The sequence below is a fragment of the Drosophila mojavensis genome, unplaced genomic scaffold, assembly GCF_018153725.1.
Source record: "Drosophila mojavensis isolate 15081-1352.22 unplaced genomic scaffold, ASM1815372v1 contig_19, whole genome shotgun sequence".
In the NCBI taxonomy this organism is placed as follows: domain Eukaryota; kingdom Metazoa; phylum Arthropoda; class Insecta; order Diptera; family Drosophilidae; genus Drosophila; species Drosophila mojavensis.
Window position 1 is genome coordinate 1,468,962 of NW_025318726.1, and position 23,705 is coordinate 1,492,666.

At 41.6% G+C, this 23,705-nt stretch overlaps 1 protein-coding gene across 4 annotated transcripts; it reads right to left on the reverse strand.

The window, feature by feature from the left end:
* Positions 1 to 323: 323 nt before the first annotated feature.
* LOC6572449 lies at positions 324 to 19,905 on the reverse strand. 4 transcript variants are annotated; one of them, XM_044007639.1, is made up of 11 exons: positions 19,842 to 19,905; positions 17,734 to 17,892; positions 8,341 to 8,589; positions 3,571 to 3,677; positions 2,354 to 2,463; positions 2,207 to 2,285; positions 2,043 to 2,140; positions 1,784 to 1,978; positions 1,570 to 1,712; positions 1,364 to 1,509; positions 324 to 763 (listed from the first exon to the last, which is right to left on the reverse strand). In XM_044007639.1, exons 1-11 carry the CDS (start codon positions 19,896 to 19,898, stop codon positions 652 to 654), a joined length of 1,455 nt encoding a protein of 484 aa, XP_043863574.1. In that variant the 5' UTR covers positions 19,899 to 19,905; the 3' UTR covers positions 324 to 651. The 4 variants fall into 4 exon arrangements, with proteins under 4 accessions (XP_043863574.1, XP_043863573.1, XP_043863575.1 ...); XM_044007638.1 differs by having other exon boundaries at positions 8,326 to 8,589; positions 19,842 to 19,903; XM_044007640.1 differs by having other exon boundaries at positions 8,326 to 8,589; positions 19,838 to 19,853.
* Positions 19,906 to 23,705: the final 3,800 nt, after the last annotated feature.

The following is a 23,705-nucleotide window of genomic DNA, read 5'->3' on the forward strand; positions in this document are numbered from 1 at the left end:
ATATTAATTAATTATTATTCATGAATTTATATAGATATACCTGTTCTTTTTGCTTCATGTAATGTATAGAGATATAAAAACCGATTTTAGTCAGTTATCCATAATAAATAATTAAAATTATAATAAATGAAAAACACAAAGTTTTTAAGTTTTGTTACTTTATTATCTCATTTAATAAAAGATTTTATTTAAATTTATATTTTATTTTAAATTAATTAATTACAATTCGTAAGTTTTACTTTTAACGAAATTTCAGAAATTCGCTTCAATTTTTTGGACAACTCATAGAAAGTTGTTGCGTTTCGAATTAGTGATTTTTCATAGTTTTCTTTTTCTGGACTTTCATATTAAAATAAAACTCTTCACTTAAACTCGTACACATTCAATCGAACTTATGACAGACTAATGACTTATGTTTAATTGTTATTTAAATATTAGGAAAGTTTTAATGATATAAGGTTTTTGTTTTTGTTTTTTCGTTTAGTATTTTACAGCGAAATCAGATTCATCGAAGAATTTAGAATAGAGTTGACAGAGAGTTGTAATATTTCGAGTTATGTACATTTGAGACTTATTTGAAGTGGGCAATAACTAAACTATGTTAAACATTAAAAAAAAAACTGTCACATTTTTGACTTAAGCATTAGGATCTCATATATTACTGGGCGGTCCGCGGTGTGCACGCTGTCCATGCAACGTGGATGAATGTCTAGAGCCGGGTCGGGAATGTACAATTGCATAATCGTTATCAATTGGAATAGACCTTCGAAGTAGTACGTTGATAAGTTCAATGCAAAATCAATAGTTAATTATAATATATATGTTTGTATATATATGTATGTGGCATATTTCAGTGGAGAATCTGAACAGTTTAGTTAGCAAATATTGATTGAGCAGGACGGTTAGTGTTTTCGGGTGTGGACCAATGGAAACTCAAAGATCTAAAGTTAAAGTTAGTCATAATTTGAATTTGAAAATGCAAATTATCAACGGTTAATTACAGTTGCAATACAAGGCACAAATAGATTCATTCTTCGATTCATTCATAACTTTTTGCTTGTGAACACAAGTTGTTTTCTTTTGTTTTTGTTTTGTTGTAGATGTTGTCCAGCAGGGCGGGTAGACTTCAGTAGAGTTAACAATAGATACGAGTTTAACAAATTACGATACATAGATACGGTACAAGGCTGTTTAGACATGCTTTATATATGTATATGTTTGTGTCTGTGTGTGTGTGTGTTGGCTACCAGAAAATATTGAAGAGCAGAGCAGATGCATATCAAGTGTAGAATAGAGCTTTGTGTCTGTGTGTGTTGGTGTTTGTGTGTGTGTCGTTTGTAGATCAGCTTAATATCTATCAGACCTATTTGAGTGTATCGTCGAGCCACCGCTAGTATAGCCCTTGTGCGCATCTCGGCCATGCAGCGAGTACCGGGAGCCATACTGACTGCCATGCCAGCTGCGATAAGGATCGTATTCCTCAATGATCGAGGGCTCCTTCTCAATGATCTGCAAGAGAGACGATGGTATATTTTACTTGTATTTGTAAAGAGGAGACTCCACAGCTACCTCTGTATTGGCGCAGCTACAGCTCATGGCAGTGCAGAGGAAAATGTTCATTAGCAGCATGATGAGGAACAGAACTCCGAGTGTGATGGCCAGCCACAGCAGCCAGCTGGGTCGAATGCCATCCTCGCAATTTGATGAAATAACTGCAAGTTGAATAATAATTTAGTGTCAATTTCAGATCATTTCAGGGTAAGCTTTTCTGAATTCTTCTTACGTCGCGCCTCGGCGGGATCTAAGACGAAGACCGTTGTGCCCGCAATGCTGGAGCCCTCCTCGTTGGGGCCAAACTTGCGTGGGCCATTGCCGCTGCCCTTGGTGAAGCCAGCCAGAGCCACCTGACTGCAATCGTCGATCTCTACGCAGCGTCCATAGCACTGAACGACATCGCACTGCAGATGCACCTCAGATCCTGTCAATAAATTTGAGAGTAATAATAAAGATCTTTGTCCAGGGGCAATAACGCTTCAACCTACCCTCGGGGAACTTGAACATGGAGTCCAGTGTTGCCTCCGCCGCACGGCCGTCGATCGTGGGCACAAAGCGGCTCATAAGGTTGGGATCATAGGGGCAGCTGTGCATGAAACAGAAACCGTTAGCTGCCGTTACAGTGGCTAGTGGAAGGCTGCGCTGCACTTACCCGCGATCGTCTGTCAGCTCCAGGGTGATGTTCTTCTTGTCAAAGGCAAAGCAGTTGCCCACACGCAGGCCATAGGTATCTAATTATTGAAGGGAGTCTTGATTAGTGATCTCTGTTGGGAGTCGACGGACTGTGTTGATTACCCACCGTTTGGCTTGGAGAACTCGGCGCGTATCTTGTACTTGTGGCCGTAGACCGTTTCCCGCACGCGGTGATCGTTCTCCAGGAACTTGAGAACCACATGGGCATTGTCATCGCTGTGAATTTGAATGGAAATGGAAGTTGAAATGGGAAGGGAAATGGAAATGGATGTGACACATTGGCTAATAGCTATCTAGGTGGACTTCCCCAATTGCGCAGTGGCTAATTAAAAGCGCAGCCAATAGACCCGAAAGCTGCAGTCCACTGTGACTCGCTTGCAGTTTCATTATGCATTATGCATTATGCAATTGCCGGCCATTGCGTTATAGACAGTTGCGTTTTATGCCAAATAGACGGGCATCGACAGCAACTCCACAGCGACATCGACATCGACCAGCATATACCATATCATATGAATAGTTTTCATTTTCACTATCTTGTTTCCCGTTTTGTGCATTTCTGACAATTTGTTGTTTGTTTGCTCATTTTTTATTTAATTTGCTTTTGGCTTTCGGCTCGTGTTTTCCTGTGTGCCGTTAACAGAGCGCAACAATTTGCAGAAATTGTTGGCTTTTTAGCCAAAGCAAACATTTTTTTCTAAATTGTTTTTCTATTTGAATTGAACGAAAGACTTAGGCAACGAACTTGCTCAATTCAGCATTGTGGCAAAGTCATTGGCATTATGCAAATGAGGCGAAGGCAAATTAAATTGTTTCTTCAACTACAGATTGTAATCTTTCAGAGAGCTACCATAAATAATTTACCGTTCATTTGAGCCAGTTGTTCAGGTGAAATAATTTGGGTGCAAAAGCAGAATAGAATTCCATGGAAACAAATGCTAATGGCCTTGAGTTCTATTTAGCGCTGATTCGTCTATAGAGAGATCAATAAAAAAATTGTTCTATAGAAAGGCAAACACCTACGAGTACCCATGTGTATATATATTATGTATATATTTATATGTATTTATATCAGTCGGCATAATTCGATCTTTGATTTCATTTGTTTTGCGCCGACGCCGCAAACGAGTTTCGTGAAATAATCTGAAATTGGCGAACGCTGCCAAAACTCCAAGCACTCGAAGCACTTTGGCCTGACGGAAGCTTAGCCAAATTACAAGCATCTACATACGAGCAGTCAACAGTAGTAAGTGCAATTGTCTAGACAGCTACAGCTACAGCTACAGCTAGAGGTTCAGCTTCAGCTGAGGTAGTCAAACTTACCGAGAGTAGCCCGATTTGCCACAGGTAATCACATAAAATTTATCATCCGCCAGTTCAAGAGTCTTGTGCACACGCACCGCCAGCTGAATGGAACGCTCCTCAGTGCGCTAAAGAGTGAAGAGAGAGAGAGGGGTTGTGGTTATTAAAGCATTTATGTTGATTGGGTCTGAAATGGCGCGTTAATAAACTGAGCTGAGCAGGCGTTGGGAGCGCCTTTTTAGTGATCATATTTATGTTAAGCTCTGGCCTCTTAGTACCCATTGGATTTGATGGGACTTATTGGCTATTAAATACAGCATATGTACGAGCATGCGGCTGCAGCAGTCTGTGGCACTAGCGGCACGTTAATTGTCATTATGATGTAATTGCAGCCCAGCAACAACAAGGAAATGCAAAATGCCGCCAAGTGTGACGCTGTCAGCCAACGCAGTCAGCCAGGTGGCCCACACTGGAGTCTAAGTACACACATATTTTCCAGTTGTTTGTTTATCTTATTTAACAATTTTCTTGGCCATGCTTAGCATTGGCCTGAACTTCATTGAATCTTATGCTCAGCAGCCGCTTTAATAGCTGCGCTCTCCACTTAATGAGTTGGCTGCCTCTCAGTGACTCTGGCAGACATTTCGGTAATAACATGTTTGCATTTCATTTCGAATGCGGCTGAGCTGGCATTTGATGTAATTTAGCGTTTTAATTGTGCAGCCGCATGTAACCAGCCAGCCAGCCAGCCAGCGAGCACAAAACGAAAGACTTAGGCGAGAAACTTGGTGCAGGTTTTCTGTTTTTACTGCTTCTAATGGCTGCTCATGGTTATGCAACTAGCTGGCTGAGTTATTAAAAGTGTTGAACTGTCAGCATTTAGCTTCTGCATAACGGCGCTACTTATTGCCATTATTCGAACGATCAGCTGATGAGTCAGCTGCAGCCTTGACCCGCAATTGACAGCGATTAAGTAATGCAAACAACTTGCTAAAAAAGAAAAGACAGCTGGCCAACTTATATAGCAGTTGCATATGTATGCGAATAAGCACAGCATCCTCAGTTTGTTTAATTCACAATTTTTACTTGTCGCAGCTGACAAACCGGTTGCACCTTAATGCCCTTACATATCTCGTATATATATCGTATATAATAAAAAAAAAGATATGATTTTATTATTTATTTATTTCTGATTTATCTGGTTGACGTCCCACGCCTGCCTGTATCAAATGTGATCAGCATCTTATGAATGAATTTCTTACTGCTACGGCTTTGACTGGGCTCAGTGCTTTTTAGTTGATGACTCAAGAAACTACATAGATAAGTATATGTATACATGGGTAGTAGTGTGTGTGTGAGTAGTTATTGCAGCATTAGTAGAAGCTGTTAGCAAATAAACACTCGATAAATACCTCTGGCACAGCTGCAAAATAATATCTATTCAGCTGCGGATCGAGCCTGGCCATTTGTGTCACAATCTGTTGGCCAGCTCGTGCATCAGACTCGAGACCAGCCGAGCAGCTTACGGCTAGCTGCACAGCCGGCACAGCCATCAGCAACGGATGGGCTCATTATCAAGTTATTATCAAAGCCGAGCTAGAGCTGAGAAAATTACTTGCGATGAATTTTCCATATGAGATGGCGCACAGCGCTCAGCTCTGAGGTGAGGCAATAATTCAAGAATAACTTAATGCTAAATTGGCGTCAGATTTGCTGCCTGTGTTGTGCAATTAACATTTGGATGATTATAATAATGCTGCAGAGCTGCAGAGTTGCAGAGCAGAGAACTCGCCGTAACACCCATAATAAAATAATGACAAACAATTTGCGAGTCTGCCGCATGCGGCATGCCCACTCGCCGTGCCGACGAAATGGGTTCAAGTACGCCAAACTTCAGCAATAACAACTTGAACTCGGAGTTAAATTGTTGGCTTGCCGCGGCTTGGGCGTCTTGCCATTGTCAGCGGCAATTTCATGCTTTGCCAAGTACGGCCAGGCGAGGGCTTTGCTCAGGCCATAACAAACCAAATCAAAGAGATTACGGCGCTGCAGCCGAGCTGTGGCAAGGGGAAAGGATCTACTTGTGCTTCAGTCTCTGGAGTGCAGGGCCAAGGTCAGCCAAAGTCGAGTCGGCATTTCGAAAGCAATTAAAGCCGTACGAAAATATTTGCCAAGAAATAGAATCAAAATTGCTCGAGAGTTTTAAGTAGACAAAAAAAAAAAAAAAAAAGAAAAAAATTCTTTTGACACAAATACCGCGCACACGCCGAACAACGAGAACAACGAGAACAACGCAACTCGAACAACATCGGCCCGGAATGCTGTCAAAGCTGAAGCGTGGAAACCCTTGTCTGGGCATGTGTAGCGCTGTCGGCCTAGGCCGCAGCTAGACGCCACTCCCAGGCCGCAGTCCCTCACTCACTCATTCACTCACTCACTCAGTTGTTCAGTTCTTCAGTGTTTCAGTTGTCCACCCTCGCCCTGTCCCTGGCACAGCATTCTCAGCGCAGTCGGAATGAAACTAAAGCTGCCGTCGCGATAAGCGTGATTTAATTTTATGGGGGACCTCCCTCCTTTTTTTCGATCCGCAAACGGAAGGTGGGCCAAGAGCTCTAAGCTCCAGTGCTACACCTATGCATATGCAGGTAAGTCAGCTAAGCCGGCCCAGGCATTCCGCGAGTGCCCCAGACAGGGTTTATTTATACAATTCGGACACAGGGCTGGACTGGGACTGCAATTAATAATGTTGTACTCGCTCGCATGTGCTCAAAACTTTGAACATGACGCGTAAGCTGATAATTTGCATTTCGACACTTTTCAACATGTTTGCATTATGAGCGCTTCATAGACACACACATACAGAGAGAGAGATATATATAAATATATACACATATGTATATATATTTATACTATCTGGCGTATCTACTTACACATGGCGCTGGCTAATGCTAATGGCTCTGCCTGGGCTCCGGCTGCCTTTGTCTGCCATTGTTCGACTTGGGGGCTGCTTACCCACACGCAGCCGCCGCCTGTCAACGCCCGTGATGCACGTAGGATTAAACTTGATTTTTATGGCCATCGTTACTATATAGACTGACGACTACCCGACGTTGCCAACGCCGTCGCCGTCGCCGTCGTCGTCGAAGCCGAAGCTTCGCTTGCATCGCAGCTGTTGCTGATTTGCCTTGATTTGGGGCTAAGACCCAAGTACACCAGATACGAGACTCACTTAAATTTATGGACATGCGTGCCCCGGCCCTTGCCCGTGACAAGGTCTTTGCGCTAAGCACATGCAAAGCAACACGACACGCACGACTAAGCGATACCCAATATCTTATTATTATTATTTCACTTTATAACAACTATAATTGTGCTTTCCTATATATTTATTAAATGGGTTTCTACATGCAGTTTTTTTATAGCTAAAAGGGGTTTGAGTTAAAACTTTTGACTGTAGCACATGGCGAAGTAGATCAAGTATAAGTGTAACCTGAAGTCACAAAAAATAGTGATTGGGATATCTTATTTTCTATCTAATATTCTTGTCACTCTTTAATAGTTTCTTTCTATTGAAATTTAGTACAAAGAAGTTATTGACAGAAGTATTCCCAAGGTCATAATATCTTATCTATGTCTGAGATGGACGGGATACCAAGAATCTTTTTGCCTATCTGTAACTAATGGGTGAAAGATATTCATGGCAGTCTCATGAAATATAGAGAACTAGCTGTCGTAACTACTGAATCTTTAAATAATATATTTACAATATATTCTATACATGTAATATATGTATGTACTTCAGACATAGAGAAAAAGTTTCTAAATTCATCAAGAATAAAGGCTTTATACACTAACTATCGGATTATTCTCATATGTACTGCGCGTCATCAGCATAATTTATATTTTCGGTTAATGTTGAATATTTTCTATATTTCTTCAGACAAGCCCTAAAATGTTTGCATTGGACTAGGTGTTTTTCAGGTATAAATAAATTTAAATTGTATTCGGTATCATTTAATAAATAAAAAATTATTTTGTGAAAAGCTTACAAAAAACGATTGCTAATTGGTCCTCAGGATAGAGCATTCAAATTTAACAGTAAATATCTCATTAAGAGTGGCAAGCATAGCTATCATATTCGTTATATATATAACGAAAGTGTTCTTCTTTATACTTTACCAAGATATGTAGTGAAGGAATATCGCAGATTGAAGCTCACTTTGATTCTCGACTAGTTTAAGTAAAATAAAAGCTTATAGACATAGATTACAAATATATTTACTTTTTTGAAAATTACGAATATGACTTCGCTGAATTAAAACTTCTTGGGCAGGTTAAACAGATAGGCGATCCACACTGATAAACCCTTTAAGTTTATCTATAATCATTAATAATATATTGAACGTATTTCATCTAAGACTTCACCTAGTTTAGGTCTAATAATACAAGAAGTGCGTATGCCTTCTCCTAGTTAATAATAGATGTGCACAGGGTATCTTCTAGTTGGGCATATTCGAGGACAATAAACTGAATCAATTTGTCGTTGACAATAATAAAATAAAATTTGTATTCACAAACAGCGAGAGTTTTAAAATGCTAAAGACTCGAAAAGAATAAGGAAATTAAATAAAATTGAAGAGATCTGAGCGATCTACGTGAACTAATTAAAAACTATTTTGATTTAAATCTTGTCCTGTAATAAATAATATGCTTGGCAATTCATATAGATTCTTAGTTTGGTTAATGTGGTTAGGGAAGCTGATTGGTTATGCTTACATTGCTTCCACTCACGTTGCTGACCAAGATGCCGCAGTAGTCGGGCGCGCCCTGCTTGGCCCAGAGGTTGAGGCTGAATGCGACCGAGTCGCTGCCGTCGCCCATGGCCATGCAGGGCGGTGTGCGATGATCCCGCGCATGGACGGCGCCTGTGTAGCCGGAACTGAACTTCACCTTGATGTTCATGGTGCCCGCCTTGCAAGTGGCCGTAACATGGGGGGCGAACTCGCCGGGCGTCGCCGCTGGGTCCTGGGCGGCGGCAATCTGTGAAAGGAGACAGAGAGAGTGAGAGAGTGAGAGAGAGAATGAGAATAAAGTGCTATTAGAGTTTCGGCTTTGTTTCGCTAATAACTATGACCCATTTTAGGTACCCTGGGAACGCGCACGGCAGTTGAGATGTTGCTAAGAAGTTTTTCGCCAACTCATTGGGTAGGCATGGGAAGCCATAAGAACACGAGAATTCTAATTAATTTTAATGGCTAGCCAAAGAGTCAGCAAAAGTCGCAATTAATTGCAAGAGGCAGCGGCAGCCGACTCGAAAGCTTGGAACTTACTTAGACCCACTGCCACATCGAGTCGCGTTTGGCTATGTTTGAATTTGAGTTTCAGTTTGAGTTCTTTGGCGGCCTGCACGTTTTGGGCCAGTTTCTGGTCCAGCTCCAGTCGCGCACTGTCAAGGCATTTGGCTTGAAGATAATTTATTGGCATGCTCTCGACTTGGGTTGCCATCGCGTCGTCGTGATAATTGAATTTGTGCTCCAGCTCCAGTGCCAGCCAATTGAAAAGGCAAAGCTAAGCTGGAGCTGGAGCTGGAGCTAGAGCTCCAGACCGTAGGCGCTAGATAAGCAGCACAAAAGTTAAGTAAGTCATGTCATGACAATCGCACCGAATCCGCTTGATTCCGCTTGATTCGGCTTGATTCGGCTTTATTCTTGCCTTTAGCTTTTGGCTTTTCGGCCACTTCTGATCACGTTCTTGGGAGTCGGCCCTCAGGCAGCGCCTGTCTAACAGAAATGCCAAAGACAATTCCCTACGCCCGACATGCCTGCTGCCCCATTGATTTATGTCTATTGACTTTCGAAAGGTGACCAGAGAAATTCGCTCGAGATGCATTCGGCAGTGCCAACTGCCCAGTCATTAAAACTTCACCGAGTCCGACTCCGACTCCAACTCAGACAGAACCAGAGTGCGCGGGCTACTGTGCGTCAAGTGAAATGCAGCAGCGAAACGACCTAATTTTTTCTTGCTGCTGCAGCTTGTGTCTATGCCAAAAACAAAAAAACACAAAAAAAAAAAACATGTTGGCCAGTGTGCCACTTTCTAAGCTACTTTGGCGCTTGATGCCAACTAGAACGTCCACTTTGCATCGCGAAAGGAATTTATAGAGCTGCGGCCAGCTAAAGGCTCTGCGCTGCCTTTTGTCTGCATGCCAGCTATATATATATGTAAGTATATATTGTATATGTATATATATATAGGTAGATCTTTTGGCGGCGCAGTTCAATGCGCGCTGCCAACGCTCGAGGGTCGCATACAGCACGTAGCAAAAATGCAATTCCAATTTTATATCCAACTTACAACTGCAACTGCAACTCCCATGACAATTTGTCGCTTGACAAAATGCAATTGTTTTGTATGAATTTTGCATTTTACATTCAGTTACAAAGACCGCAGAGCTGTAGAGCTGTAGAGCTCTAGAGCTGCAGAGCCGCCTCAGCCGGAGCTAGTCAATTAAAATTGTTTTTGCATGCTCGTTTCGCTATCGTTGGGCTTGTTAAAGTCGCAAAGCAAAAATTGTTGCCAGCTGTTGGCCTTTGTATTATGCAACACGCTCTGATTGTCGCTGGCTCTCCACACAAGCGAATTCCAAAAACAAAACTGAAATGAGCAAAAAGTTCAAACCAAATCGCAAATGCTGGCAACAAAAAGCGAAACTCTCAAATCACAATTAGACACTTGCGCTGTCAGTCACGCCACAGCGAGAGCTCCAGCTCGGCGGCGACCATTAAATCCAATGAGCCCAGGCTTTGATTTTGATGGATCTAGACTGGCTCATGTGCTCAGTCATTAGCCGCTGCCGAGTTGAAGTTGGAGTTGCAGCAGCAGCAGCAGCCGCAGCCGCAGCCGCAGGATACTTGGGTGATTTTTCATAAAATTCCTTTCGGCCGGCGATTACGGGCGAAACAAAAGACTCGCAGCACAAACTTGTTTGGTCCCAGCGCATGTAAATCGTATCAAAATCAGTGCCGGCCCCAGCCACGCACAGCTGGAGTTGGAGTTGGAGTTGGAGTTGGAGCTGCTCCGACTCTGGGTTGCCTGCCTGGCTGGCCCATTAAGACCGGCCCACAGCTAATTTATTTAGCTGCAAGGGGTCAAACGTTGTTGCCATAAACCAAAAATCTTCTGACGCGGCTTTAACCATTTGCTATTACGAACAGAAATGTGTGCAATTAGTAATAGAAAGTTTGGCCAGACTGAGGGCAATTAACTGCTGAAGAATGACAAAACTGCAAGAAGCTTTACAAGAGCTGGAAATCTGTGCTGAAATCAGAAATACAACAAAAGACAAACAGCTTGAAATTAACAATTTCTTATAGCCGTGTGAGATCATGAAGACCCAAAACTTGAAGTTCAGATGAGAGAGATTAGGCAGGAAATACAGTCGAGTCCCGATTATTCGAAACAGTGGATCAGATTGTTTTCGATTGACACAGAAATTAGAATTAACGAGAATTATTCAAGGGGACAGAATTTATTTCAATTTATCGATATTTTGGATTTATCGGGGCTACAAATTATCAAGACCCGACTGTACCTAAAATGTACATCAATAGAAAATGCATTTATCAGGACTTGAGTAGGGTAGCAATATATTTATGCGTCAAGCTTTTACATCAGATCTTTAAAATTAAACTTATTCGAAAACTGTGACGTATTGAGCAAATGAAGTATTCATGAGTTGTGAATCTATATAGGAAATGGCTCTAGTTTCTTACAAATTTCATTCAATTTTATTGAATAAAACTAGATATTCGTGTATTGCATAAAGTTCTTTTATTTTATTTTAAAACTTTATCTTTGCAACATTTTTTCTTTTATTTAAACATTTCTTTTAACAGTAATAACTGTTGTTATAGATATGGTATTCCACGTTAGGCAATTCGCGCATAGAACACAAGTATTTATCTCATATCCCCGTAGTGCATCGTATTTTATACTGGCATTAGCTGAGAGATAAGAGAAATTGTGCTTTGTAAAATAATTTATAAATGCAATATTATTGATCTTTATATTACATGGAGATTAAACTAAAACAGAAGTCTGGATTTTATTGTTTATAGTAAAGAGAAATACAATTGAATGAATACTAAAGATAAATAGATTATCGACCAGCTGAAAAATTCTGACTACCGCAGTTAGAATTAGTTGAAGACTATTTGTTTAAGATAAAAAGACGAAATTATTATTATTATTATTATTTTTTTTTTTTTGGCATGTAACTTTGGTAGAATACAAAAGGATAACGAAAAACTGATCAATAAATTATATTGATTATATTATAATATAAATACTTCTGAACTTTAGTGACAATTTTAGCTAGTATCAAGCTGAACTGAAGCCATGTGATTTTAGACAAATGAAACCAAATGGACCAATGGACCACAAATAGTAAAATAATAAAACTATAAAGGTCAAACGACTGCTATACTGGGTATATGGGTGTACGAGTACATGAATATTGTATTTATAATATTTTTAGATATTCGTCTCGAAGAGTGTGACAAAATCCATAACAAATCCGTAAAAACTTTTGCCATCTGCAAAGTATAACAATATGCATGCAGCTTAAATGCACAACTAATTGAAGTTAACTTGTGGCCAGACTTCACACACACACACACACACATAGATAGCAATAGCATTTGGGTGTGTTTCCTTGTACTGCCTATTTAACAAAAAAAAAGAAAAAAAACATTCATATTGCGCAATAGTTGTTAAGCGATACAATCGCCAGAGTCTGAACTGCGAATGGGCGACTGCAGCCAGCTGTGCATATTTTCGACTGATTGCCAAATAAATTCGCTAATGTTCAAGCTAAAGCTGAGCTCGGTAAAACAACAACAGCGACAACAACAACAACAACAACAACAAGTTGTGTTAGAAGCAAAACGAAACTCGTGCATAACAAAAGACGGCCTCCAGAACGGCGAGGGGAAGTGAAGGAGTTAGGCTGAGGGGAGGGTGGGCAGTGTGCGCCTTAACATATTTTGTGTGCATTTGAATTTCCGCTATGCGGCCGTGCAGTAATAAAGCTTGCCAAGTAAATTATAACATAAAGCCCCAGACCGGCCAGCCACAGTGCGGGCCACTCGCGTATCGCCGTCCCCAAGTCGGAGCCAAGATATTGCCGTTGCGGCTCTGGCTGCTGCTGCTGATTGCAAATTGTCACGGTATTTTAGCTGGCAGCGCATAAATTGCCGTTTAAGCGCTCGCATATCACATTACATTGCGGCTGCAGAGTCGCGCAGTTGGCCGTATTTATGTGCAGCATCGAATATTTTGGGCCTGGCCGAGAGCCTAATGAAGTCGCAGGCCAGTGATCAGTGCTCTGCTGCTCTCAGCTTACATAATGAGAGCCGACTGCTGCAATTATTGAGGCGTTTGCTACAATTAAATTTCTATTGTTGGCGCGCTCGTCCATTGATGTTCTGGCGCTGACGCGCTAATTTCATGGCACGTACCCAGCATGCACGTTCCGCGAGTCAGACCCAGACCTAGACCTAGGCCTGGACCCGAACTTGGCATGGGGGCTCCTGCTGCTGCTGCGGCTGCGGCTGAGGCTGAGGCTGCTGCTGATGCTGGTGCCGTTGGCTCTCCCTCTGCCGCAGTCGACGTCGCTGTTCAACACATGCTGGGGTCAATTGTATGGCTTTTACGCTGTCGTAGCACTAATATAATAATAAGCACTTGTCTATGGCCTTTTGTGCTGCTGTCCGTGAAGAAAAAGTCTTCAAACTTTTTCTTACTGTTAACCGATGCACAAAGCAACAAGACAACAAAAAAGAAGACACAATAGCAACAGCAACAACAACAGCAGCAGCAGAAGAAAATCCATAGAACATGTCATGTGCCGCCGACAGTTGTTGCTTATTTATGTGTTTTACTAATTGTTGCTCTTCGAGTGGCTTGGTACCCGGAGACCCAGCTCTCGCCCCTGCTCCCGCCCCTGCTCCAGCTCCAGTCCCAGCCTAACAGTAGCTGGAGAAAAGTTCGTTTAATGGGTTTTCCATCAGATGCAGCCACTTATGAGCATGGCCAGCACTTTCTTGGCCAAGGCGATTATCTGAGGGCATCATGCTGCTAGTAGAAATGGACTAAAATGTTTTGAAAGCTGCCTTTAATTGAATTTATCTCGGCCATAACCCTCTTAACCCAATAACAATATAGCCGGAAAATAACTGACAAATTCTTGTCATAATTGCTCCATATTGATTTTTGGGGCCCTTTAATTGTCATTAATCAAGATCTAAGTGATCGCATAAGAGTTAGACATCATTATTTTCGATATTTCAGCGATTTGCAGCTTGTTTGGAATTTCTTGAAATATTCTTGAAACTCTTTACTTTTCCTTACCTAATGGCTTGCGATTGTTTGCTCAGCACGAAAAACCTATTGTTGGGCCTCTGGGCTGTACAGCATTTTCCATTTTCCGACATGCCCGCGAGCGCTGGGCAATTTTCATAAACGCCACTTTCCAGGCGCCTCAGCTTGCTGCCATGAAATGTCAAAAAAATGTCTCTCGGAGCAGCAGCTCGCCTCATGAAAATTTCACAAATGAGAACTGGCAAATGGTTTTCCATTTGTTTCAAATAATACCCACTTTTACCACAGCTACAGCAGCAACAACAAAAGAAAAGTAAAAATCATTGGCAACCACAATTTGTAGCTGCGTTGAGTGACAGGGCCAAAAAAGAGCGGTAAGAGCAGAGGCAGAAGCAGAGCAGTGCGCACTGCACTGAACGTTAACAATGCAAGCTAATCAAATAATGAAGTCGACTAGCCAAAACCAAAACCAAACAAAAGAAAGAACTTTCTCCCAGTGGCGCACTGCTGAGAACCAACTACTGCCGCCTTTACTCCTCCTGCTGCTGCTGCTGCGGATGACCCAATATGCGAAAAGCTTTTGCATATATTTCAATGTTTTTTTACGCTAGACTGACAACAGGCAACAACAGGCCAGCAATAATAATGACAACTGGCAATGGGCAATTGGCGAGCGGCCAGTAAACAAATAATTTGCACTCGAAATCAACGCGGCGTTAAATTGCGTCAACTCAGAATGCTACAGGCCAATAGATTTTGTGGCCAGTTTGTTGGTACATGACATAAACACGCTTTTTTCTTGCTTCAGTCTCTGCTTACTTTTTTTTTGTGCTGTGAGAATTATGGCCAGCAGTTGGCATCTAACTGCGCAGCACACCCAGCTGGGCAATCTAATGGGACAACGCTTCCTGGCCCATACCTCTACCTCTGCCTCTAGCACTACCTCTACCTGTAGCTGTATCGGTGTGCCTGTACCTGCCGCAGTGTTGGTCGCAGCGTCTCCAGACGCCGACACACTACTAACCCAGTGGCGGTTGCGTGCGGCATAGAAACTGGTTGCTTTTCTAATTGGCCCAGTCCAGCCGGCGGTTAGTTCCACTACGAGTATGACAACATGACAATCCGGTGAGCTGCACCTCGAGCAGCTCACTTCATTGCACACAAAATATATTGCGGTCGCGTTATGATTGGATGCGAAGAGAACCTCACCAAACGACTACCCGGCGAGCAGGCGAGCCGGCTGGCCGGCTGTTAATTGGAGCATAATGCCGTGCATCACAAATATTCTACTATTTGCATTCTGAAAATGCCAAAAAAGTCCCATAAACTACGACTAGAACCAACCCAACTGTGATCTGGTCGGCATTTCTATGAATGCCTAGCTGTTCTGGTGTTTTACCGTTTGCTCAGCTCTGGAGACACACATAAACATAAATAAGAACAGAACCTGTGATGAAAGAGCTTCAATCAACATATCTGAAACAACCAACAAGTTTGTTGCCTAAGTCTTTTGTTAGCGGAACTGCTGAGAACTCAGAAAAGATTTCTGTGAAGCAGACAATGAATCATATGCCAGGTAAAAAAGTGCGACATTCTTAAATGATTGTATATATAATATAATGAATGTATACATACAGATGTATAGATATTATAAAAACTATATATATATATATATATATTCATTCGTTTAGACATATTTCACTTTAATTAACACTTGCAAGACACGTGCTTGTTTAACTTTAGTTGGCAGCTGATATATATACAATATATGTATGTAGGTGTGTGTGTGTGTATTTGAATACAGATATACCTATCTGTGCATATATAATGCAAAATCGGAGTGGCTCTACCTGCTGCAGCTATTTGCGGTCACACAAGCCGCGTCACTTCTGGCCAAATGCGCGAGATCTTAAATGGCTTTTGTCTGGAATTTTGGTTGCCTTTCGCAGTTCGAACAATATGACGACATGCCTAATACACACGCATAGCATAGCTATTCATATGTGATTATATACACTTATACATATGCAGTATAATAATATATGCGTGTGTGTGTTTGTGAGAGAGTCTCTACGTAAATTAGCATATTTTTTTGAGCTATGACATTGAAATGCTTTTTAATGGCCCGTAACAATGACAACAACTACAACAAAAACAACATATCTCTATTCTTCGCTAATGTGCAAGTCAATAATTGTAGTGTATTTACATTGGGGCGACAATTATATTTAATAACACGGTCGATAGTTGTCGCAAATGCGTGGCGCATTTTAAATACGTTTTTCGCTGGCCATGTCCAAATATCTCTTGGCCGTTGTGTGAACAACCTTTTGTGGCTTAAAACAGAAAACGCAAGTTTGTCCGTTGCTTAATGAGTGTGAAAAGCAAAGCGGCGAAGCAGCAACAACAGCAACGACAGCAAAAGTACCGTAAGACAGCTAAACATTTTCAATTTTAACAGATATTTAACATGCAGCCACTCGGGTGTTTATGTGTGCGTGCGAGTGTGTGTGTATGTGTGTGTGTGAAGCTTGTATACGCAGCCTCAAAGCCATTGCAGACAAAAGTCGGTAAACTTATATTATAATCATCATTAGCAAACAAGCTGTCATAATGAGCATTAAGCCCTTCATCAGCATCCTCATAATCACCATCATGCTCATTATCTGCATCTTCGCGATGATGAACGTGCTCATCAAGCTGCTTCGCTGCGTTTGTTTGCCGTTGTTTCTGCTTCAAGGTTCTGTGGGTTTTGCATTAGCCCGAGCTAACTAAAAGGTAAATAGCTGTTGTTGTTGCTGCTGGTGGCTGTTGTTGTTGTTGCTTTGCATTTAGTTGTAGGCAGCGCTTTTAGCCAAGCCCAAACGCCTTGCCGATGCCCCACGTGGGCGCCGTTGCGTGTGTGTGTGTGTGTTATGTGCCTCATGTGCTTTATGATGTCATTCTTACGCGGCCGCTGACATCGATAAATACTTGCTTCACTTCAATCTGTCTTTGCATATGCAGAAACTGAAAGTTTCAGTCAGCACAGCCCCAGCAGAATGGCCAACGGTCCAGAGTAAATGCTTCGCTTGCTTTTCCTCCCAGATTTCTCTGACTAGCTGCAGTTGTAGTCGGCAGTGGTCGTCGTTGTTGCAGCTGCCTAAAGACCGGCTTGGACCAATTTCAATTGATGCCAAGCCTTTGCAGCTGTCGCCTTAATAGATTTGTGCCATTTCATAAGCCGAAAACGAAATCAAAGCATTTCTCGGCCGAGAGCTAACAATTGAAAATTGGCCCCGGGCGGAGAGAGGGCCGAAGGGCCAGCAGCGAACAGAACTTCGGCTTGGTCTGGTAAAAGTTAAGATTTCGGTCAGTGGCACATTTGGGAAGTGAAAAATAAGTACAAGCTTGAATTGCCGCCTCTCTATTGATAAACTGAGGAACCGGAGAACTGAGCAACTGAGCAACTGAGCAACTTAGTAACTGAGCAACTGAGCAACTGGCGCAGCTGCGACTAGAGCCACAGTTCATTAATTTGTCTTGCCTGGAAAATTGCCGTGGAAAATTCACGTGCCCGCAGCGAATGTTGTTTGTACGAGTTAACGACGAGTGCGCCATGAAAATGGTCAGCGCTAATGTCGGAGGCCTTTGTTAACCTCGTTTTTAGGCCCGGCCCAGTCAGAACAGTATTGTATGCAAATGAAAAGTGAAATGGAAGAAAACTACGCGCCATTTCACTAGCTATAATTGCCTCTACTCACACAGCGAGAGACACCTCTGCCATAACCCCCCCTGGGTGTGTGCGTTGACTTATTAGCTTACCTGTGTGACTAGCAGAGCGCTGAAGAGCAGCGAGAATGCCGCCCAGCTCGAACGGCTGGCGCTCGCCTCCTTTGTGTGGTGGCTTGTCATTGTGGGGCACGTTTGTTGCCTAAGTCTTTTGTTTGCTGGCGCCCTGCGAGTCGAGTATCCTTTTGGCCACTGCAAAAAGTCGTTGATCAAGCACGCTACAAATTGTTATTGCAAATTATGGCAAATTTCATGCGCCTCACGCAGCCGCCGACTAAAAGCTGCTGCAGCTCATAGCAAATTACTCATTCAAGTTGTTATTGCTGTTGCTGTTGCTATTGCCATTGCTATTGATGTGGTTGCTGTTGCTGTTGTTATTTTTCAAATGCTCATCAGACGATGAGTCAGTGTGACGAGAACAATGCGAGCTTTTAACAATTGCCCTGCCGCCATAGCCGCCATAGCCGCCATAGCCGCCAGAGCTGCCACAGCCCCAGCCGATTTCCTGCGGTTTATTGCCTCGCTTTCAGCGGCGCAGCTGCAGTTCAGATCGTTTCGAGATTTTTGTGGTTTTCTAGCCATAACTTTCTAGGAAATTTCAAGTGCGCAAACGTGACACAAGTGTAAAAGGGCCCGTCCACATTAATATTTCTAATCTTTTAATATGATTTCTGATCTGTGAAACTTCTGCTGCAATGTGGGCCACAAGCCACGCATCTGCTGCTCACGTACACGATTTCATTTTCAATTTCACGTTGCGTTTTTTTTTTTCTGCTGTGTTTTTTTTTTTTTTTTCTAGCTAACTAAATGCGACCCCGACCTGATTGATCTGTAGGAGCGGCGCATTAAAATTAAAATTTAAAATGAAGCTGCTTGTTTTCACGGAAAAAGTTGCGCGAATCGTTTCAAATGAAACAATGAGAATTAGTGTGCGAAACAAGTTTTTTCAGGCGATATACATATGAATTTATGGCATACCAATTGAAGCTACGGAATAAATAATAACAAATAAATGCCAATAATGAATTGGCGCGCAGAAAACAAAAACTTGACTGAGAGCGGGCTTACGTCATGAGATCGCATTGTCATAAAAAAAAAACCAAAAAAAAAAACCTGAGCCAAATTGTTAAAATGCGAATTGTATGTGACAAAATGTGATACAATGCCATAATGGGCTATCAAAAATATTTTGGCCAATAAATATATATACATATATATATTTGAACAATTGATAATAGTTTTAATTGCTGATCCACAATATCAACAGCTCACAGCAAGCGCAAACATCTAAAAACTTTAGCTAAAGTTTTTGTAATTTATCAATTTATGCAATAGGACGTCAAAAAAATAGCATTTGGCCAACAGTTGTTAACTTTTGGCTTAAAACAACACGCAACGAAGAGAGAGAGAGAGAGAGAGAGTAATATGCAGCTTAGTCTAAGCCAAGTTAAGAGCGCCGATCGTAGCTCTGCGAAGAGTTATTCGCGCAAGTTTCTTATAAACATTTATCGCTTCCTAAAACTATTTTGCCTAACTGCACATGAAATTTGCCAATTTGTTATATTTTATATAAATATTTATGGTTTTGTTGTTGTTGTTGTTGTTGATTTATGCAAAGTGCTTCAACTAATGCCAGAGCATTCACTCACAGCGCTTTTGCGCTCTTCAGCAAATATTGTTAGCGCGCAGCACGTGAAAACAAGTTTATGCAACAAGTTTTTGGGCGATTTTATTGTTATTGGAAATATTTAAATAGATATCAAGTTTTTGTTTTGTTAAACTTGAGTTTTCATAGCTGCACTCACATAATAACTGTTTATAACTGTTTGTATATCGCTAAATATATCGAGAGTGTTCGACGCGCTTAACTGAAACGAAAACTGAAACTTCCGTCTGACACGTTTGCAACAACTTTACGGCTCGAGAGTTTTGTTGGGACTGAAACTGGGAGCGTGGGGCCTTCGCAGCGCTAGATGCTCGAGCTCCAACTTGAGTTAGCATTGAGCTTAGTTGCTGTCAGTTGTCGTTATTGTTGTTGTTGTTGTTGTGTGCGCTCTACGCTCTACGCTCTGTTCGCTGCTCTCTGCGCTCTTTGCTTTGGCTTTAGTTTTTATTATTTTTGTTGTTTTGTGTTTACCTACAGACATTTTTTCATGTCTCGCTTTTTGGCCACATCTTTCGTTCGCTTGGTATCTCATCCGTATCTGTTGTTGGCCATGGTGGCAGCGTGTTGCCAGATCGCTGAAAAATGATTGAGCCACGGCCACTCCAATTTGCCTTTTATCATTCATAGCGTTACCGTTACGCTCTCTGCTGATAAAAGCACGTGTGAGTGAGTGACTGCATGTGTGTGTGAGTGTGTGCGCGTTTCTGTGTGTATAGTTGTGCGTGCGTGACGGTGGTTGCTAGTAAGAAAACTTGAATGAATCGATACTCCCGTCGGTTTACTATCAGACGCATGCGCCGTAGCCCCTAGAGGGTGACAGAGCGCAGAGAGTGTAAAAGCGAAGCAGTGTTGATTAACACCAGAGAAATAACGGATATTTACAACTTGTATGTAAATTGTTATAAAACTGATAAGCTCTAAAGAGTACTTGAAATATGAAAAGCTGGATAAAAAGAAGGAAAACTTCACATTCAAATAAAAGTTTTATTCATTTCATTTAACAGTTGTTTGCATCTTGAGATTTTTTAAATCTCGCTCTCTTTCATTGCTACTCTGTCTCTCTCTCGTGATTCGACTCTCTTACACCGTTACACATAGCATTTTGGTGGGAAATTAATATATAACAACTCGACTCGACGCTCAGTGAAAATTTCATCACCGTCGTTGATAGTTCAGCTATTTTTTGCACTGTGCGCTCGAAATTTTATGACAAAATTGAAAAAATAAAAAAAAATCATTTTTTCGTTTTTTGATCACTAAATTTAACCACAGCGTTCACTCCGTTATTTCATCAACAATTTAATCATTTCATTACGAGACCCACAAAAAGTCCGTGTGAATTCCTCTGCTCTGTTCGGCTAAGAAAAGGTGCGACTCACAAACCCAAAGGAATTTGGAACTGCCAAAAATCGAAAAACGGTAAAAATTTCTGTATCACTAAGTCAGTCAGACGGGCAGCGTGTGCGTGTATCTTTTATACTAAGCTTAGTGTGTGTATGTGTGTGTGTGTGTGTGTGTGTGTGTATGATAAGTGTAGACAGACGCCGTAACAACAAACCCCAGGCAAAGGCTGAAAGCAGGGGCAGAGTCCGAGTCAGAGACGGAGGCCGAGGCGTTTTATTGAATTAGACGCAAAACAAAAAGCACCGAGCGATTAAAGCGTTTGGATTGCGTCTCCACGGATTGTCAACCTGCTAACCCACAAACCCACTGTTAAGGAATAATGGGCGTGGAGGGGAGCACTTGACAAAGCGAGAAGAGGGGCTGAGTTGCTTGTGCATTTATAATACGCTTTGCTAATTGCCAAGTGAGCAAATATTAATTAGAGCAGTAAACAGAGGGAAGAATTTATAGAGACAGCCCGAAAGTATGCAATGAATAATATTTATATTAAGTTGGGCTTATCGGAAGATATATATATATAAGTTCTCTATAGCAAGAGATGGTACGTTTAAATGAGTCGATAGTCTAAATTTGATGTAGGGCTAATAATAGGAATAATTGGGTGTAATGAAGCTCTACTTGCTATCCAATTAAGTTATAATTTATATAATAGACAAAATCAAGGGTTTATCGTAATCTTGTTCAGATATCCCAACAAACCTAAAAAATGAATGATAAAAATAGTAGATACACACACACACATATACACATATATAGCTGTGGCTTGCCTGCGTAAGCCACATTTTGCTGTTGCTTTCCTTTCATTTTTTTTTTTTTTTTTTTTTTTTTGGGCTGCGAGTCTTTGACCTCTGTCACATTTGTGTCACATTTTTGTTGTCAGTTGTGTGTTTTAATTACCATTGAAAGCACATTAAAGCGCTCGTTTTCGTGCTCAGCCAGCGGGTCACATGACCCGAACGCAAAGTGCCAGTTAAACTGTTAGGAAAGGAAATGCGACCTGAAAATGGGTTAGATGTGGCTGCAGGTGTTTGCGGCAATCGTTCGCCCCCCGTCCCCCCTCACTGCTTTTTGCGGCAACAGCAATAATGAGTCCACAGCTCCTGCCTCACCGACTGCCTCCTGTCATTTATTATACTGTATGCAGCGAGTCGAGAAAAAGTTTCATATGAGCCAGAGCCAGAGTCACAGGCTAAGCTGCACTGCCCACTCGTGTCGACGTTGATGGATTGTGAGCCACAATCGACAGCCATCAAGTAGCTAAACGCTGTAATGGAGCTTGGCGCACAGATTCCCGGCTGACTAACGGAAAAGTTGTCGGAATGCTAAGCTCGGGTTATGAGTTCAGAAATTTTACAAATTGCGCATACCAGAGCCACGGCAGACGAGCTGGCGTCAGGATATCAAATTTCGTCTGTGTGCGTGTGTATATGTATGTGTGTGAGGGCAACAGCTTAGAAATTACGAAAGAAAATTAAGAAATTCCGGCTATGCAACAAATGGGAATTTCCCTAAGGAAAACAATGAAAATCTTTGACTTCAACTGTTATGTAAGCCATCGAAGGCTACAGATGAACACACTGATTCATCATCCACTGTGCAATATTTAGCATGGCCAAAGTTTGCGTGCAACAAATAATTTCAGACGCTGCATTAAACAGCAAACATCCACGAGCAATATCAGTTTACTCTGCCCACCAACCACATTCCGTTTCCGATTTAGTTTATTTGGCACAGTCATCCGTCACCTTTGACATTTGCAGCCAAACAGGCGAGTGCGAGTGTGAGGGAGAGCGAGAGCGGGAGAGGGAGTGTGAGAGTGAGAGAGCGAGAGTCTGTCTTGCTATCGAAATGGCAAATGCCACACAGCGGCAAAGGAGCAACGTCAACACTTGCACAGCTTCACACACACACACACACACACACACACACACACACACACACACAGAGTCGAGTCAGTCGCCCACGCGAATGTGGCACAAATAAGCGTCAGCGCAGACCCAGTGACGCCATTGCCGAACTACATGGCGTATGCGTAATGTCGCCAGCTTCAAATAGCCCATCATGCGAGCTTATGCCATAAATGCAAGTCCTACATTGTCCGAATCCAAGCTTTATGCATATTTTATGAGCCAGTAAATTTGATATTTGCAATTCCAAGTCCCATTCCCGTGCAAATTCCGCTGTCTAACGAATTTCAATTTATGTACATATCATTAGAGCCTGCCAAGGACATACATAGGAGAGACCAAGCAGCGAAGGCCTAAGGCCTTTGTGTCAATTTGTAGCACGCACACCTTAAGCTTCACTCAAGCTTTTTGAGTGAAGGCCCACGAAAGTGGGCCAACACAATAATTGTCAGGATTTATTTCTATGTTTTAGCTTTAAGGAAAATCAAGTTTTTAGCTTATATTTATTTGATTATAATATTTATTTAAGTGAAATGACTTTATTTGTGTTTCTCAATATTTGCCTTTCAATGTATTTTATTTATAGTTCATATATAATTTATATTGAGCTCTGCTTTAATGGAAGCTCATAAAATATGTATATTAATTCGATTTGTGCAGAGCTTTCCTTTGCTCTAGCGTGGATTCACAATAGATAAATATTAAATTGTGAATGCATTTTCTTTCCTTTGAGAGAATACATAAAGCAGTCAGAACTAAATAAAGTATGCACTGCTTAAGAAAATAATTTTACGGAAGTTCATTTTACATTTTTGCAATTTTCTTATATAGAATATGAAATAGGAATATGAATTATTTAGGTGATTTTTTGTTGATCTAATGTATTCTGTTTCTTATTCACTTATTTTTAATGAGCTCCAGACCAAATCAATTGGTAACTTATGTCAGTTTTAAGGCTTCTGTTTCTTCTCCTTAAAATATCAATAACTGGACTTAATGAGTAGTGGATATGGGGTGGATTCGTCCGT

Bases quoted from the DNA above. Each gene is read 5' to 3' on its own strand.
- LOC6572449 (XM_044007638.1), bottom strand. From the start codon at position 19,898: ATGAGATACCAAGCGAACGAAAGATGTGGCCAAAAAGCGAGACATGAA. The intron at 1,510-1,569 runs GTAGCTGTGGAG...TCTCTCTTGCAG, and splicing joins GTAGCTGCGCCAATACAGAG to ATCATTGAGAAGGAGCCCTC. The intron at 764-1,363 runs GTCTGATAGATA...ACTACTTCGAAG, and splicing joins TCGACGATACACTCAAATAG to GTCTATTCCAATTGATAACG.